Genomic DNA, 17,049 nt, shown 5'->3' on the forward strand with positions numbered 1-17,049 from the left:
CTGCAGTGTTCAAAATGCAGTCAACATTAATGTTGCACTGATGAAAATATCAATGTATTACATCAGTTGAAACTACGTGAAAGCTCAGAACACACGTTGGCATAAATTAAGCTGTATAAAAAGTGGCTGGCTGCTATATTTCTTCAAGTTATTTAATCCACTGGGAAAGAGCTCAAACCCCATTATCAAAGATAAATTTATGTAAATAAAAAGTATGAGAATTATTCCTTCAGAACAAATAATCAGATACAAGGAAAGGCTTAAAAAGCTATGTAAAATGGAGTGCAGAAAACATGCACAGCAGAAGACCTTGATTAATATACACACAGTGAATTCTAGAAGTTATTGCTTCATTAAGTATCATGGCTTGAGGAGAACATTTGAAAAAGTAAATGTGTTTTACTTTGAATTGATTTACTAACAAAATGTTTCATAAAAGGAATGTAAGGAGTACGAAGGGATTTTTTTTTTTTCCTTATTCAGTTTTCACTAATTTAATTATTGCACCGCAGTGCAAGTCAAAGTCATCCATCTGTCATGAGCACAATCCAAAATTGAGTATTTGACAATTTTCTAGAAACAATACACAACTATTCCAACATGACATCAGTACCACTTATTGTCTTCTTTCATAAATCAACATTTTTGTATTAACTACCTACCTTTTGATCAAGAGCTCTGAGCATTATATCTTCATTATCTTCTCGCTGACTCAGCTTATTCAACAGTTCGAGGCTGGCGAGCACAATGGCACGATCAGTGGAGGCCAAACCCCTCGCTGCCACTGCCAATAGGCCTGCACTGAGTTTGTCTGAACCCGGTTCAGATAAAGGGACTTCAGCTGCTACATTTCCCAACATGTCTAGTCCAAGAACATGCAAACCAGACCATCTAGACCCAGCACAAAGTGCTGCAAAGCGAAGAAATGCACAACTTTGTCCCAACACAGCTGCATTATCTTCATCAAAACTGAGATTCCGTAATATTGTTGCTACCTGTGAGAGAACAACAGGGCAATAGTTAGTGTTTCAACACCAAAGAAATACAATAACATGTTCAAATTTAATGTATAGTAAATATCAACCAACCTGAAGGACCCTCTGTCCAAACCAATCACGTGTACCATAGGAACGACCTAAACAGAAGAGGTCACGGTCTGATTCTGCAATCTCAAGTCTGTGTGGCCCTTCCATAGGATGATCACAGTCTGATTCCATGTCATCATCAGGCTGAGAACTGCCTTCCTCTGCTATCAGCTGAGATGCCGATATTATTGCACTACGCTTCACAACTATTTCCAAGTCAACACCACCTACACAGATTTTTTCTGTCACAGTATGAGGACTGTCATCATCTTCACATGTCTTCGACTTGCCACGTCGTGGAAACTTCGTTTCATCTGTGAAATCTCGTAGTTCTGGCTCAGCGAGGGTATCCAACCAGAACTGGCGTAGCGGATTATTGCGGATAGACCCATACACCTCTTCAAATAGTGGCCGCAAGGATGCTGTGCAGCAGATGCCCACTGATAAAATTTATCTGCTTTGTACAGTCAGTGCATAAGCTACAAAATTTATAATTCCTACAAAAAGTCATTGCGAAAATGCAAAAGGATTGAACCAAATAGAACAGCAAAATAAAATTTTAGAAAGGAAGTAATGCAGTAGTTCATATTCAATTACTATGAGTATTTGTTGCCCAAAACACTGTCTAGATGTGGTACAAAATTGCTACACAATAATTTTATATCTACAACAAAATATCCAGAATGTATAAATCTTTCTCTGAATGGCAACCAGCACTTCATTTAATGCTAACTTATTACCCACTGCATACAAATTACGTCACACTTCATTCACACTAATACACTCCCCTCTCCCCTAACGCTTGACATTTCTTATAGTTTCTCAGTTCCTTCTCATTTGTGTGTTACAAACTTGTTTTAATTTGTTAGTTTAGAATGCAAACATCTATGACAATTTAACTAGAATACGAGCATCTGGAATATGATTACTTTCTCTTTAAGGGAAATTCTACAGCCGCCTGGCACTTATGTAGTTGCCTGTAAAATCGTTATCCTGTCCTATACACATTGCTATTACGTAATTTGTTACCTATACTGAAACAGGCTTTAAAAAACCTTACATAAGTTGTGAATGTCCGAGTTTTTAACTACTTCACAAACATGTAAATCTGTAAACCAGGTTATTCTGTTTTCACATGAATTCAGACAAATACTTTGTCATTTGCAAATGACAAGTATTGGTATAACATTTACATTCTATTCAAGCACGTTTAAACCCCAAAAATCTACTTATCTGTCGTTGCACAACTACCAACTTATATGAACTGTTTAATAACTGTGGTAAAATCCACAATTCAACAATGGTCAGCATTAAATATATTCATAAAGATTAAATATGTTATTTGTGACTGTGGCAATGGCAGATTACAGTCAACTAAGCAATAAAATTATTTGCACAATGCTGTTAAATTATCTGTACTGGAGCAGGAATTTGTTATCAAATGACTGTTGCACTTTAATTAACAACAGCCAGCTTTTAACTTTTTGTAAACTATCCTGTGTACCTTATATTAAGTTTTAATCAGGTAAATTTCATATGTGAAATATTATTTACTTACGATGGCTGAAGACACCCGCATGGGCAAGCAGGAAATTGATGATTCGAGGACACTTATCAAGATGCAGAATATGCTTCCCTTCATTTGATAACAGGGTACAAACATTAATAGCAAAATCTTGCTCATTTGGTAGTGGTGAAAGCAATGAAAGAGATAAGCGCTCGTAATCAGATGCTTTGTACAGATCTGTTGACAGACCATTGTAGTTCCGGAGATTCTCTGAAACAGAAGCATCAGCCACATAAATTCTGACATATATATACATATGTCAATATTATAATTATCTGCTTACAAAAGCTCAAAATCTATGCTGTATCAAACCACATAATAAAGTTATAAATATGGAAATGAGAGAAGGGGTGGGACGGAAGTCATCAATGGAGCATTCAAGAAATTAAAGAACTGATGATTACAGATGCAATGACTACTCCGCGTAATACACAGTTAACATTGCAGGAACCTGCCCTATATTGAGGTATCTGCAGATGAATGTCACTACAAGATTTAAAAGACAGAACAGCAAGTTGTAACCTTTATAATACTCTCACCTACTCTACAACAATTAATGCTGACCATCTCAATTAAATTTACACAAACACGAGTAAACATATTTGGCTAGTCTTTATATAACATGTAGTGAAAATAGTAAATCTAGGATAGAAAAAATAAACAAAAATGAGGACAAGTGTTTCATAACACACAGTTTCTTCCTACAGACATTTTCCAAAAACTTTTTTAGAAGGCGACGTGTTCTTTAAGAGGCAGTCAAATGAAAACAAGACATGGAAAAAAGTAAGTAAACTGTTTATTATTTCAAAAGTAATCATCATAACTGTTAATATATTTATCCCACCATGAAACAAGACAGTCAATGCCTTCATGAAGAAATGAAACTTCCTGGCAGATTAAAACTGTGTGCCGGACCAAGACACGAACTCAGGCAAGAGCACTTGCCCGCGAAAGGCAAAGGACGCGAATTTGAGTCTCGGTCCGGCACACAGTTTTAATCTGCCAGGAAGTTCCACATCAGCACACACTCCACTGCAGAGTGAAAATCTCATTCTGGAAACATCCTCAGGCTGTGGCTAAGCCATGACTCTGCAATATCCTTTCTTCCTGGAGAGCTAGTTCTGCAAGGTTCGCTGAAGAGCTGCTGTGAGGTTTGGATGGTAGGAGACGAGGTATTGGCAGAATTGAAGCTCTGAGGACTCAGATGGTAGAGCACTTGCCCATGAAAGGCAAAGGACCCAAGTTTGAGTCACGGTCCAGCAAACAGTTTTAATCTGCCAGGAAGTTCCATATCAGTGCACAGTCTGCTGCAGAGTGAAAATCTCATTCTTTCTTCATGAAGAAATGATTGCGATTGCCTACAGAACCATGATTGTACCCACGCAGCTGGCTACGCCATGCTCTGAACTGTGGCTATTCATACACAGGAAGTGCCATGTGAGGTCTAACACTGCAACCTTGTAGAAAGATGGCCATATCTGTTTCGATTTATCACGTATGACCAGCTGCACTATAGCATTGTTCACTGACGATGCTACTGTCCACACATGAAAATATCATCGTCGCACGATACTTAGGAAATTCAGAAATACTTCTATAAAATTTCCACTTGGTGCAATGAATATCGGCTCTCTTTAAGTGTGCATAAATTTTGGTAATTGCCTATAACAAAGAGGAAAAACACTGTTAATATCAGATTACAAGATATGTAACAAATATCTTGGCCATGCCACATACAGGTATTTACAGGTAATACCAAAATGCTATTTGACACGGGAAGACCATGTCAACATCGGGAAAGGTTAATGAAGACTTAGATCTGTAGAAACGGTTCCGTTATATAGCGCAGGGCGTCTGCAAAGGAAACCGCATACAAGGTGCTATCCCTACCAAGTCCTGAATATACCATCACCACATTGTTAACACCGCTTCCCACGCAATCACCGAAGTTAAGCAATACTGGAACCAGCAGTAGGCGGATGGGTGACCGGGTGCCATTGGATTTAAGGACATGCAAAACACTGAAGTAGCGCGCAACTGAAAGACATGCCAGGCTGTGGTGCCACACAACATTTGTCCACCTCCAGGACAGAGCAGCCCGCGCGGCATTATGTCGTAGAGGGGCGTGGATTCAATTCTCATCCAGGTTGAAATTTTCTTCACTCGAGGACTGGATGCTGTGTTGCCTTCATCATAATTTCATGTTCATCAACACACAAATCGCCAAATGGCGTTAAGTAAAAGGCTTGCACCAGGTGACCAGATTACCCGATGGGATCCCCTAGCCACACACACATATTGTTTCATTTCACAGGGTGATTGTACTTAAACTTTCGTTACTTGAGCCAGTGTGGACAGAAAGCTATTTACCACGCGAGTACCAAACTTATAGGTATGAAGTTCAGACTGTGCCCTGCAGGATTGTGTTGTTAGTAGTGTTTTGTCACAACTTTTAGGCGCTGGTACTAGAATGGTGACGTATGGTTCAACAAACACAAGCATCCGTGTGCATTACAGCTGCAAGCAATCTAAAGATGTTTTATCAAAACAACAGTAATAGTGCTGCTGCTCTTCGAGAGTGCATGAAGGGAATATGGAGAGGTCCTCTTTCCGCAATGGTGAAGAAGAACACGATTCGGAAGTATGAATTACGCTCGACTGGGAATTGCTCATGGGAGATACTGTGCACCAACTGAGCTATAATTTCTTCAAGTCGTTACTCCTGCCATGACAGAATGCTGGACACAATGCGAGCAATGCAAGCAGTGAAGTAGCTGTGCCACAACAGCATAACATTCCATGGTCTGCATGTTCGGATAAAGTGCAGCGAAAAACTTTGGAATGACATCAGCACAAACCTCACATTACTAACCAGCTTTTGCCACCTGACGCAGACATTCGAGTACACTTCGCTGCTATGTTTCTTGCATGGGTTGAAGTTGAAGACATATGGCCTTGGAACTTAGCTGTCACATTTGGGGATCGTCACTATCAAAGAACATTCATGAAGTTCCCCCGCATAGTGTGTGGTGTGGGTTTAGGGCACAGTTAATGATTTTCCATTTTTCTTTGAGGAACTAGGATCCCAAGGGTCATGGGTATACAGGGTGAACGTCAAGCGTTAATGTGATCTGCTTCACCAAAATGTGATCCCTGCTCTCCCAGAGAGCGGTGCTTTGGACATTGCTCTTGATGTCACTCGATAACTCCGTAACACATTTGGAAAAAACTGAATCATTGGCCGATTGTTCCAAATTGTTTGGCCGCCAGGACCACCAGATTTGAACCCACATGATGTTTGGCTGCGGGATTACCTGAAAGACATGGTTTATCAATGGGGCACTAAAACATATTTTGACGTTGAAGATGAGCATTGTTTGGGAGATAGCCAACACTACACCTGGGATGTTTTGGGCAGTAAGTTGAGCAATCTTAACTGGTTCCAGACTGTCGTGTGTGCTTATGGTCATCATTTAATTAAAAAAAAAGCACAATACGTCAAGAAATTACTGCTGCTACACCTGACATGTTGACGAAAGTGATGGCGAACTTCAAAGAAAGACTATTAATGTGCATTCACGAAGAAGTAAACTATCTGCCTGATGTTATACGTGAAACGTGAAAATTCATAAACTGGATACGTTACCAATTGTAGTGATGTGAGTACATTTCGTATGAGTTCTTTTACCGTTTTCTTAGTACCTCAGAGTCACCGTTTGGGGTTTTCGCTAGTTATAAAAAGTTTCACGTTTTAACTTCGAAAATACAGTGATAAATCTTTCGCCACTTGAGCCAATGCAGATGGAAAACTATTGACCGTGTGGGTACCAAGCTTTATAAGAATTATGTTCAGACAGCGCTGCAGGACTTATGGTGTTAGTGTCATGACTTGCCGTTATCTGCCAGTACTGGTAGGGCGGTGTAGGATTCAAACACAAGCACCAGTGTGCAACTGCATTATTGTCGCACACCGTCAACATTGGTCTGCACACTGTGAGCAGGGCTTTACGAATAAAGATATTCTACCAAAATAACAGCAGTAGTGCTGTTACTCTTCTTGAGTATCGACGCATCAAAGGAATACAGAGGGGTCCTCTTTCCGCACTGGGATTGAACAACATGATTCGGAAGATCGAAATAACCGACGTTTTGGGAACTGCTCGTCGAAGAGGTCGACGGCCAATTCCGCCACAAATCGTTGAAGTTACTGTTGAAATGGCTGAGAATGTTGGATGCTAAGTGCGATCTAAAGCGGTGCACGAGCCGTCTCGCGACAGCTGAACATTCCATGGTCCACCGTTCGAAGAGTGCTGCGAGCGATTGTGAAGTTATCCCTAGAGCCGTTAGAGGCTGTTGTGTATGCAGGTTGTCATCACATTTGAGCAACGTTTGTAGCTTGGTACGTAAACATGAGAAGCACCTAATAAATGTTACCCTCTCATATGAAAATTAAAGTACGTTTCATTTCATGGTTTCTTCGTTACTTCTCTTCCGCATGTCCTTACAGATGTTCCCCAAAGTTTAATTGTCCTACGATCACTCGTGCTTCATGGGGAGGTTCTGAATTAGCGAAAGTTTTAAACTATAACCACGCTATGTAACAGTGAACCCTCGGATGATGGACATAAAAAACTACTCACCAAAAAAGTGCATATAGAATTTATATGAACTATTGCTAGTTAGCTGAATTGCTGAAAGGGCGGAAACGTGACAAACTCTTAGTTCAATGACAGTAAACTTCAATTAGGCACAACAGAATTCGTTCCTTTTGAATACATTACGGGAAAGGCAGTGATCAATGTCTTACAAATATTTACTATTAAAAACAGTCTTGATCACGATTTATTTATCAAGGTGACCGGTTTCAACCACTACTGTGGTCATCTTCAGACCATTGAGTAGGAACCTCTTTCTGTGGGACAATCACTACTAATTCTCCCATAGAAAGAGGTTCCTACTCAATGGTCTGGAGATGACCACAGTAGTGGTCGAAACCGGTCACCTTGATAAATAAATCGTGATCAAGACTGTTTTTAATAGTAAATAACAGAATTCGCTCTGTGAAGTTCATAAGCGCAGGTGCAGGACAATGCAAATGAAAATAACAGTTATTTAAAAAAAACACAAAGTGCCCTCCGCCACACACCGTTGTGTGGCTTGCAGAGTATAGATGTAGATGTACAGTGAGAAATCTGATAGTTACCCGCAGCGCTCAAGCCCTGTCGGACGCGAGTGGCGTGGCGTGTTACGGGGAACCCAGCCGGAAGTGGCCTGGCTGTTTTCCGGCGGCGCTATCGCGCTGCAGTCAGTTGATCCCAGGGTCCAACCATCAAAACTGCAGCATTAAGCAAAGATGAGCTAGGTACCACCAACTCTTCTCTGTGCGTTAACAGCCAACTGAGATACGTCGCATCTGACGTTGGGCCACTTGTGAGTTAACTCGCACGAAACGTTATTTTACTTAAACTCTGTTGAGAAAACACACCTAACAACCTACATTTCGCATAGTGGCATCCAGAAGAACAGAAAACTGCATACACACTGAGGAACAGGATTATCTCCACGTCATGGATAAAGCATTAACGCCCGATTTAGCTGCCGGCCGCGGTGGACGAGCGGTTCTAGACGCTTCGGTCCGGAACAACGCGACTGCTATGGTCGCAGGTTCGAATCCTGCCTGGGGCATGGATGTGTGTGATGTCCTTAGGTTAGTTAGGTTTAAGTAGTTCTAAGTTCTAGGGGACTGATGACCTGAGATGTTAAGTCTCATAGTGCTCAGAGCCATTTGAACCATTTTTCCGATTTAGCTTTCTTCCAAACAAGATATGTCACACATTCCAGTGCACTGGGTACGTGTAAGATACTTCTGTAACGTGCAGACTCGACAGCACTCCCTTCATCCGTAAATTAATTATTAAACTTACTGATTCTGATCCGCCAGGTTAGCCGAGGGCGCTAATGCGCTACTTCCTGGACTCGGGTAGGCGCGTCGACACCGGATCGAATCCGCCCAGCGGATTAACTACGAGGGCCGGTGTGCCGGCCAGCCTGGATGTGGTTTTTAGGCAGTTTTCCACATCCCACAAGGTGAATACCAGGCTCGTCCCCATGTCCCGCCTCAGTTACACAGCTCTCAAGCATTTGGAAAATGTTTGCACTATTTCAGGCTTACACTATACGCAGACACCTGGGTACACAGGAAGGGCATTTGGCCACCCTCTGACATTAACATCGCCAAATCCATAGTAACAAGGCCGACCCCCCGTTGAAGTGGGGCAAAGGCCCAAAACAAATGATGATGAAACTTACCGATTCTAAGTCGCTCATGTTAACTATTTCTTCAAGTTTTCTTTCACCTAGATGATACTACCAGCCATTCTACGAGGATAATTAATAATAAAAACAAATATCACAAAACAACTTACGATGAGGACAAACACTATTAAACAATGATATGGGCAGAGTTTACAAAAATTACTAGCGAGGACTGATTACTGGCAAGCAATTTTGTTGCTGGTGCCTGGATAGCATATTCTATTATTTCCCGCCAAAACATTTTATTTAATTCTATGACGCAACAGGCAATATCATAACAGGCAATAGCTAATGAAACTTATCAACAACTCTTTCTTGGTCTCGCCCCAGGGTGTCACTGTGTGTTGGCGATAACAAATACGACTTCTTTATAATCTTTCGATTTGTTGGCTTCTCTCCACCTGGATGACCGGAAGCTAACTTATTCATTTCGATATAACTTGAGACTTCTGCACCGTGTATAATTTGTTTTAAAAATGCTAGTGTGGTTTTTCCCCAGCATCCTCCCTTATAATGTTCCTTCTAGGACATTCACAAGAAACTGGTGACTGCTTTGTTGTTCTTTGGAATCATTCTCATGTTACTTTTAAAAAAGTCTTCTGAGGTAGTGCCAGTTTTATGAGTATTAAGCTGCTTTGTTTCTGGGTCTAATGCTTTAGGCATTTCACGTGGGATGTTATCAATATCAGCAGCGTTCTTTCCTTTCAGATAATTTAACGCTTTTTTTCGAATTTTTCTTTTGTAATCTGAGCCCCCATTTCCATTTCTTCTTCTTCTTCTTCTTCTTCTTCTTCTTCTTTACTTTAATTGGTTGTTCTGGCTTCAGTACAGCTCTCCAATACACCGTTTTCACATGTTGGCTACAACCTTGGAGCGGACTGAACTGATGCGTGTTTTCAATTTCCAAATTTTTATCTGATTGTGTGCCTTGTTTGTTGTTTTCATTAATTTTATGACATATAGCTTCCAGACAGAAGTTCCTTTTTTACCTTTTTTGTTTCCGAGTGATTTCATCTAGAATCATACAAGTCATGTCAACTCGTGGCCATGAATTTTTCTGGAAAACATATATATTAGACCTTTAAATCGCGTGTTAAAAAATAAAGCAATTTAGTTAATTTAGTTTTATCTTCATTTTCGTAAATGGTACGGAGCTTTTAAAAATTTATATATGTTAAAAGGAACTCTTAAGACTGTAGAGGAAAGAAAAAAAAAGAAAAAACCTAATAGATGAAAAGTACTGGAAACCTGGCAGATGTTTTGCGTTACACGCGCACACTTATGGGCGTCCTTTAACTTACAAATTTAAAGATGAAAATATGAAACATAAGTCAATTATTGGACTTAAAAAATTTTCTGTCATATTATCACATGTTGTTGTTGTGGTCTTCAGTCCTGAGACTGGTTTGATGCAGCTCTCCATGCTAATCTATCCTGTGCAAGCTACTTCATCTCCCAGTACCTACTGCAACCTACATCCTTCTGAATCTGCTTAGTGTATTCATCTCTTGGTCTCCCTCTACGATTTTTACCCTCCACGCTGCCCTCCAATGCTAAATTTGTGATCCCTTGATGCCTCAAAACATGTCCTACCAACCGGTCCCTTCTTCTTGTCAAGTTGTGCCACAAACTTCTCTTCTCCCCAATCCTATTCAATACCTCCTCATTAGTTACGTGATCTACCCACCCAATCTTCAACATTCTTCTGTAGCACCACATTTCGAAAGCTTCTATTCTCTTCTTGTCCAAACTATTTATCGTCCATGTTCCACTTCCATACATGGCTACACTCCATACAAATACTTTCATAAACGACTTCCTGACACTTAAATCAATACTCGATGTTAACAAATTTATCTTCTTCAGAAACGCTTTCCTTCCCATTGCCAGTCTACATTTTATATCCTCTCTACTTCGACCATCATCAGTTATTTTGCTCCCCAAATAACAAAACTCCTTTACTACTTTCATTATCCTTGTTTTGCTTTTGTTGATGTTCATCTCATATCCTCCTTTCAAGACACTGTCCATTCCGTTCAACTGCTCTTCCAAGTCCTTTGCTGTCTCTGACAAATTACAATGTCATCGGTGAACCTCAAAGTTTTTATTTCTTCTCCATGGATTTTAATACCTACTCCGAATTTTTCTTTTGTTTCCTTTACTGCTTGCTCAATATACAGATTGAATAACCACGGGGAGAGGCTACAACCCTGTCTCACTCCCTTCCCAACCACTGCTTCCCTTTCATGCCCCTCGACTCTTATAACCGCCATCTGGTTTCTGTACAGATTGTAAATAGCCTTTCGCTCCCTGTATTTTATCCCTGCCACTTTTAGAATTTGAAAGAGAGTATTCCAGTAAACATTGTCAAAAGCTTTCTCTAAGTCTACAAATGCTAGAAAAGTAGGTTTGCCTTTCCTTAATCTTTCTTCTAAGATAAGTCGTAAGGTCAGTATTGCCTCACGTGTTCCAATATTTCTACGGAATCCAAACTGATCTTCCCCGAGGTCGGCTTCTACCAGTTTTTCCTTTCGTATGTAAATAATTCTTGTTAGTATTTTGCAGCTGTGACTTATTAAACTGATAGTTCGGTAATTTTCACATCTGTCAACACCTGATTTCTTTGGGATTGGAATTATTATTATATTCTTCTTGAAATCTGAGGGTATTTCGCCTGTCTCGTACATCTTGCTCACGAGATGGTAGAGTTTTGTCAGGACTGGCTCTCCCAAGGCCGTCAGTAGTTCTAATGGAATGTTGTCTACTCCCGGGGCCTTGTTTCGACTCAGGTCTTTCAGTGCTCTGTCAAACTCTTCACGCAGTATCATATCTCCCATTTCATCTTCATCTACATCCTCTTCCATTTCCATAATATTGTCCTCAAGTACATCGCCCTTGTATAGACACTCTATATACTCCTTCCACCTTTCTGCTTTCCCCTCTTTGCTTAGAACTGGGTTTCCATCTGAGCTCTTTATATTCATACAAGTGGCTCTCTTTTCTCCGAAGGTCTCTTTAAATTTTCCCGTAGGCAGTATGTATCTTACCCCTAGTGAGATAAGCCTCCACATCCTTACACTTGTTCTCTAGCCATGCCAGCTTAGCCATTTTGCACTTCCTGTCGATCTCATTTTTGAGACGTTTGTATTCCTCTTTGCCTGCTTCATTTACTGCATTTTTTTATTTTCTCCTTTCATCAATTAAATCCAGTATTTCTTCTGTTACCCAAGGATTTCTACTAGCCCCCGTCTTTTTACCTACTTGATCCTCTGCTGCCTTCACTACTTCATCCCTCAGAGCTACCCATTCTACTTCTATTGTATTTCTTTCCCAAATCCCTGTCAATTGTTCCCTTATGCTCTCCCTGAAAATCTGTACAACCTCTGGTTTAGTCAGTTTATCCAGGTCCAATCTCCTTAAATTCCCACATTTTTTGCAATTTCTGCAAATTTTGCAATTTTTTGCAATTTCTTCAGTTTTAATCTACAGTTCATAACCAATAGTTGTGGTCAGAGTCCACATCTGCCCCTGGAAATGCCCTACAATTTAAAACCTGGTTCCTAAATCTCTGTCTTACCATTGTATAATCTGATACCTTTTAGTATCTCCAGGATTGGTTGGGTGGTTGTTTTTGGGGAAGGAGACCAGACAGCGTGGTCATCGGTCTCATCGGATTAGGGAAGGATGGGGAAGGAAGTCGGCCGTGCCCTTTCAGAGGAACCATCCCGGCATTTGCCTGGAGTGATTTGGGGAAATCACGGAAAACCTGAATCAGGATGGCCGGATGCGGGATTGAACCGTCGTCCTCCCGAATGCGAGTCCAGTGTCTAACCACTGCGCCACCTCGCTCGGTATATCTCCAGGATTCTTCCATGTATACAACCTTCTTTTATGATTCTTGAACCAAGTGTTAGCTATACATATTATCACATACTACTGATATAATTATAAACAGTGTCTTCTCTGCTCCAGCTACCTGTATTAAGCAAATATTTACTACTAAAAATGTAAAAAATTGCATTTTTACGAGTCTTTACGAATTATTTACTCGAAAACTCCCATCCGAAAACTTCCGAGAATTACAAAAAATATTGTTTGGTTAAAATGTTAGCAGTCAGTGCAAACACAGTGGGTAACATTTTTCTGTGTAAAGTGTTAAAAGATATTCAACGTTCTGCATATTTCGCATTACAGGATTTCTAGTGTACTATATGGATGTTAGCAATACTGTTTCCAGCGCTCTTCTGTTTATAATAAGCGAGTGAGAACTTGCACATAAACCATTCTTCATCGAGCCTTGTGTTGGTTGTTAGATACAGTCACAGTGAGGAAATACAGTAGTGAGGTGTGTGGACTGAAAAAAGACGCAAGAAGGTGGTGTTCAAGAAAAGTGAAAAACACTTCACAGTTGTTGGAAATCTTCAGAGGTATTACAGAAATATCTTGGTCCTCAAGTAACAGCATTAGCATCACATCCATAGTGGAGGAACTGCTACTCTCACGACAAGAAGAAATTTAGTGGCAACCCAACTCATCGATCACCATCACCCGAGTGTGAAACTGAAGAAAACAACGCAGATGTTTATATTCCTGTGTGTGAAGTTGTTGAAGTGCTGAATGTGAGCATTTCTGCTCTAGCCCATACTATATCCCTCTCAAACGTCCAGAGAAGGTAAGAAAGAAAAGAAAAAAAAACAGTTTGTAAAAACAAAATTTGAAGAAATTAAAACAAGTTTTGCACTAGCAACATCATCAAAACTTTGTGAAACGTGTAATGTAAATGCACTTGATGCAGAACCTAAATGTAGTGATACGTGCAAGACATGTGATGTGTGGTTACGAAACATAAATACTACCATCTCAGCAGCTACCTATATATATATATATATATATATATATATATATATATATATATATATATATATATGTGTGTGTGTGTGTGTGTGTGTGTGTGTGTGTGTGTGTGTTAGACACTGGGTCATTGAAAGGAATAGCTCACCATTCATATCCGGAGGATTCAATGACAGGCCATAGCAGAAGCAAAATCAGCCACATCCCAGAATACTGACACATTAGTTCTTCATTTCGACTTTGCTGAGAACTAGTCTGTTGCTTTGCAGAACGAAATTCAAAGTTACCACTGGCACACATCACAGGTATCAATATCCACATCTGTTGTTCACTTCCTTGGAACATCACACTGTTTAGCTATTGTCAGTGATGATCTCACTGACAGCGCAGCATACGTGCATGCTATATTGTCAACATGATAATTGATGACTAGAGGCCATGCATTTCCTAAACATGTGTATGTGACTGATGGTGCAACATCTCATTTTAAAAACTGCTTTCAGCTTTATGAGCTTAGTCAACACTGTAGTACACAAATTAAGACAAAAAATAGATATTTTCAGCAACAGATCGTGGAAAAAGCGTATGTGATGGGGGTAAGATATCTCTGTACAACTAAATTTAATCTCCAGTATGAATCTGTTGATGCTATAAGACATGCTAATAGATTTGTACACACTGTACCAACATTAGTAACAAATATGAAACACAATTCTAAATGAAGTACACTATAGGGATTCCGTTTAAAAAAAGAGAGAAGAGTTGTCTGCTATGAAGCCTGTGGTAGGAATTCAATCAAGTAAGTATTGGGTTGCACTCCGGAGTGGCACATACATTGCAAGAATGGTTCTCCACGAAATGCAGCCTGTTACCGTGTGTGAAATGCAGAGACCATATTATACATTAGAAGAGTTTGTAGAGAGCCACTTCATTTCTTGTGAGTATGACAATCAGTGGTGGGTGGGGCAGGTAACAAGTGTTTGTCATGAGCGGCAAGATATAGCCGTCTCCTTTATAACACCTCATGGTCCTACTAATGCTTTCAAATTGCCATAATCAAAAGATCAGTGTGCAATTCCCATTTCCCAAGTACTGCTCTTGTTGGATCATCTTTGTCCATGTGCAAATTCAGCTCGGCTCTACAAGTTCAATGATAAGCAGATGAAAAAACAAAACAAAAAATGAACTCTTTTCAACAGCACAATGTTGATTGTTACATTGTAGACAATTTCAATTCATGAAATGTCATGAAGTAAAATCATGATAGAAGACAATAATAATTTGTGAACATTATCATAAAAAGAAAAATGGGAAAATTATGAATTATTTTCCCACTCACTTATAATGTTGTGAAACATTATACTACTGGCCATTAAAATTGCTACACCACGAGGATGGCGGGCTACAGACGCGAAATTTAACCGGCAGGAAGAAATTGATGTGATATGCAAATGATTAGCTTTTCAGAGCATTCACACAAGGTTGGCGCCGGTGGCGACACCTACAAAGTGCTGACATGAGGAAAGTTTCCAACCGACTTCTCATACACAAACAGCAGTTGAACGGCGTTGCCCGGTGAAACGTTGTTGTGATGCCTCGTGTAAGGAGGAGAAATGCGTACCAAAGGTCGGATTGTAGCCTATCGCGATTACGGTTTATCGTATCGCGACATTGCTGCCCGCGTTGGTCGAGATCCAATGACTGTTAGCAGAATATGGAATCGATGGGTTCAGGAGGGTAATACGGAACGCCGTGCTGGATCCCAACGGCCCCGTATCACTAGCAGTCGAGATGACAGGCATCTTATCCGCATGGCTGTAACGGATCGTGCAGTCACGTCTCGATCCCTGAGTCAACAGATGGGGACGTTTGCAAGACAACAACCATCTGCACGAACAGTTCGACGACAGCTGCAGCAGCATGGACTATCACCTCGGAAACCATGGCTGCGGTTACACGGACAGGAGCGCCTGCGATGGTGTACTCAACGACGAACCTGGGTGCAGGAATGGCAAAACGTCATTGTTTCGGATGAATCCAGGTTCTTTTTACAGCATCATGATGGTCGCATCCATGTTTGGCGACATAGCGGTGAACGCGCATTGGAAGTGTGTATTCGTCATCGCCATACTGGCGTATCACCCGGCGTGGTGGTATGGGGTGCCATTGGTTCCACGTCTCCATCACCTCTTATTCGCATTGACGGCACTTTGAACAGTGGACGTTACATATCAGATGTGTTACGACTCGTGGCTCTACCCTTCATTCGATCCCTGCGAAACCCTACATTTCAACAGGATAATGCACGACCGCAAGTTGCAGGTCCTGTACGGGCTTTTCTGGATACAGAATACGTTCAACTGCTGCCCTGGCCAGCACATTCCTCCAGATCTCTCACCAACTGAAAACGTCTGGTCAATGGTGGCCCACCAACTGGCTCGTCACAATACGCCAGTCACTACTCTTGATGAACTGTGGTATCTTGTTGGAGCTGCATGGGCAGCTGTACCTGTACACGCCATCCAAGCTCTGTTTGACTCAATGCCCAGGAGTATCAAGGCAGTTATTACGGCCAGAGGTGGTTTTCTGGGTACTGATTTCTCAGGATGTATGCACCCAAACTGCGTGAAAATGTAATCACATATCAGTTCTAGTATAATATATTTGTCCAATGAATACCCGTTTATCATCTGCATTTCTTCTTGGTGTAGCAATTTTAATGGCCAGTAGTGTATTTTGATTCATAAATATCAGTTTTGCATGACATTTACTTAAAATCAGTGATCAATTTAAATATTTAAAAGTCCATGATTTTTTAACCTTGAGAGTAGAGCCAGGTCTACCTAAAAAATTCTGACATTTTGTAAAGGCAAGTACAGCCCACTTTTGCCTGTACATTCCCTAAGTACAGTGACCAACTAACATGCCATGAAATTTTTAGGACATCTAGGATGGGGGTTTTGGAGAAAATAATTTCTAAATAGCCAAAAAATTTCAGATTCATCTTTGTTTACAACTATTTTGACAGTTTCACACATCAATGTCATAGCTGACGGTTAGCAGTCCTACCACTGTATCATTTCAAACATCCAATGACTATACATATTTTAATAAGTAATTTTGAAAACCGCAAAAAATTACAAATTCTCATAGTTTAATTTTAAAAAAAAATTGAATAAAGCTCACAAGTGTGTATGTATTAATCATGTCACATAGTATTGGGAACGAAGT

The 17,049-nt window shown here is 40.4% G+C and overlaps 1 protein-coding gene across 10 annotated transcripts in view; it reads right to left on the minus strand.

Moving 5' to 3' along the window:
* Nucleotides 1-17,049, minus strand: part of LOC126199221 (AT-rich interactive domain-containing protein 2) — a 323,635-nt gene that overhangs the window by 114,732 nt on the left and 191,854 nt on the right. For 9 of the 10 annotated variants that reach the window (XM_049936012.1, XM_049936003.1, XM_049936013.1 and 6 more), the window contains exons 5-7: nt 2,644-2,862; nt 1,089-1,525; nt 663-995 (exon numbers count right to left, since the gene is read on the minus strand). In XM_049936012.1, coding sequence (XP_049791969.1) covers nt 663-995; nt 1,089-1,525; nt 2,644-2,862 — 989 coding nt within the window. The remainder of the gene's footprint in view (nt 1-662; nt 996-1,088; nt 1,526-2,643; nt 2,863-17,049) is intronic. The other variant, XM_049936005.1, reaches the window with a different exon arrangement.

Source organism: Schistocerca nitens, chromosome 8 (genome assembly GCF_023898315.1).
Source record: "Schistocerca nitens isolate TAMUIC-IGC-003100 chromosome 8, iqSchNite1.1, whole genome shotgun sequence".
Lineage (NCBI taxonomy): Eukaryota > Metazoa > Arthropoda > Insecta > Orthoptera > Acrididae > Schistocerca > Schistocerca nitens.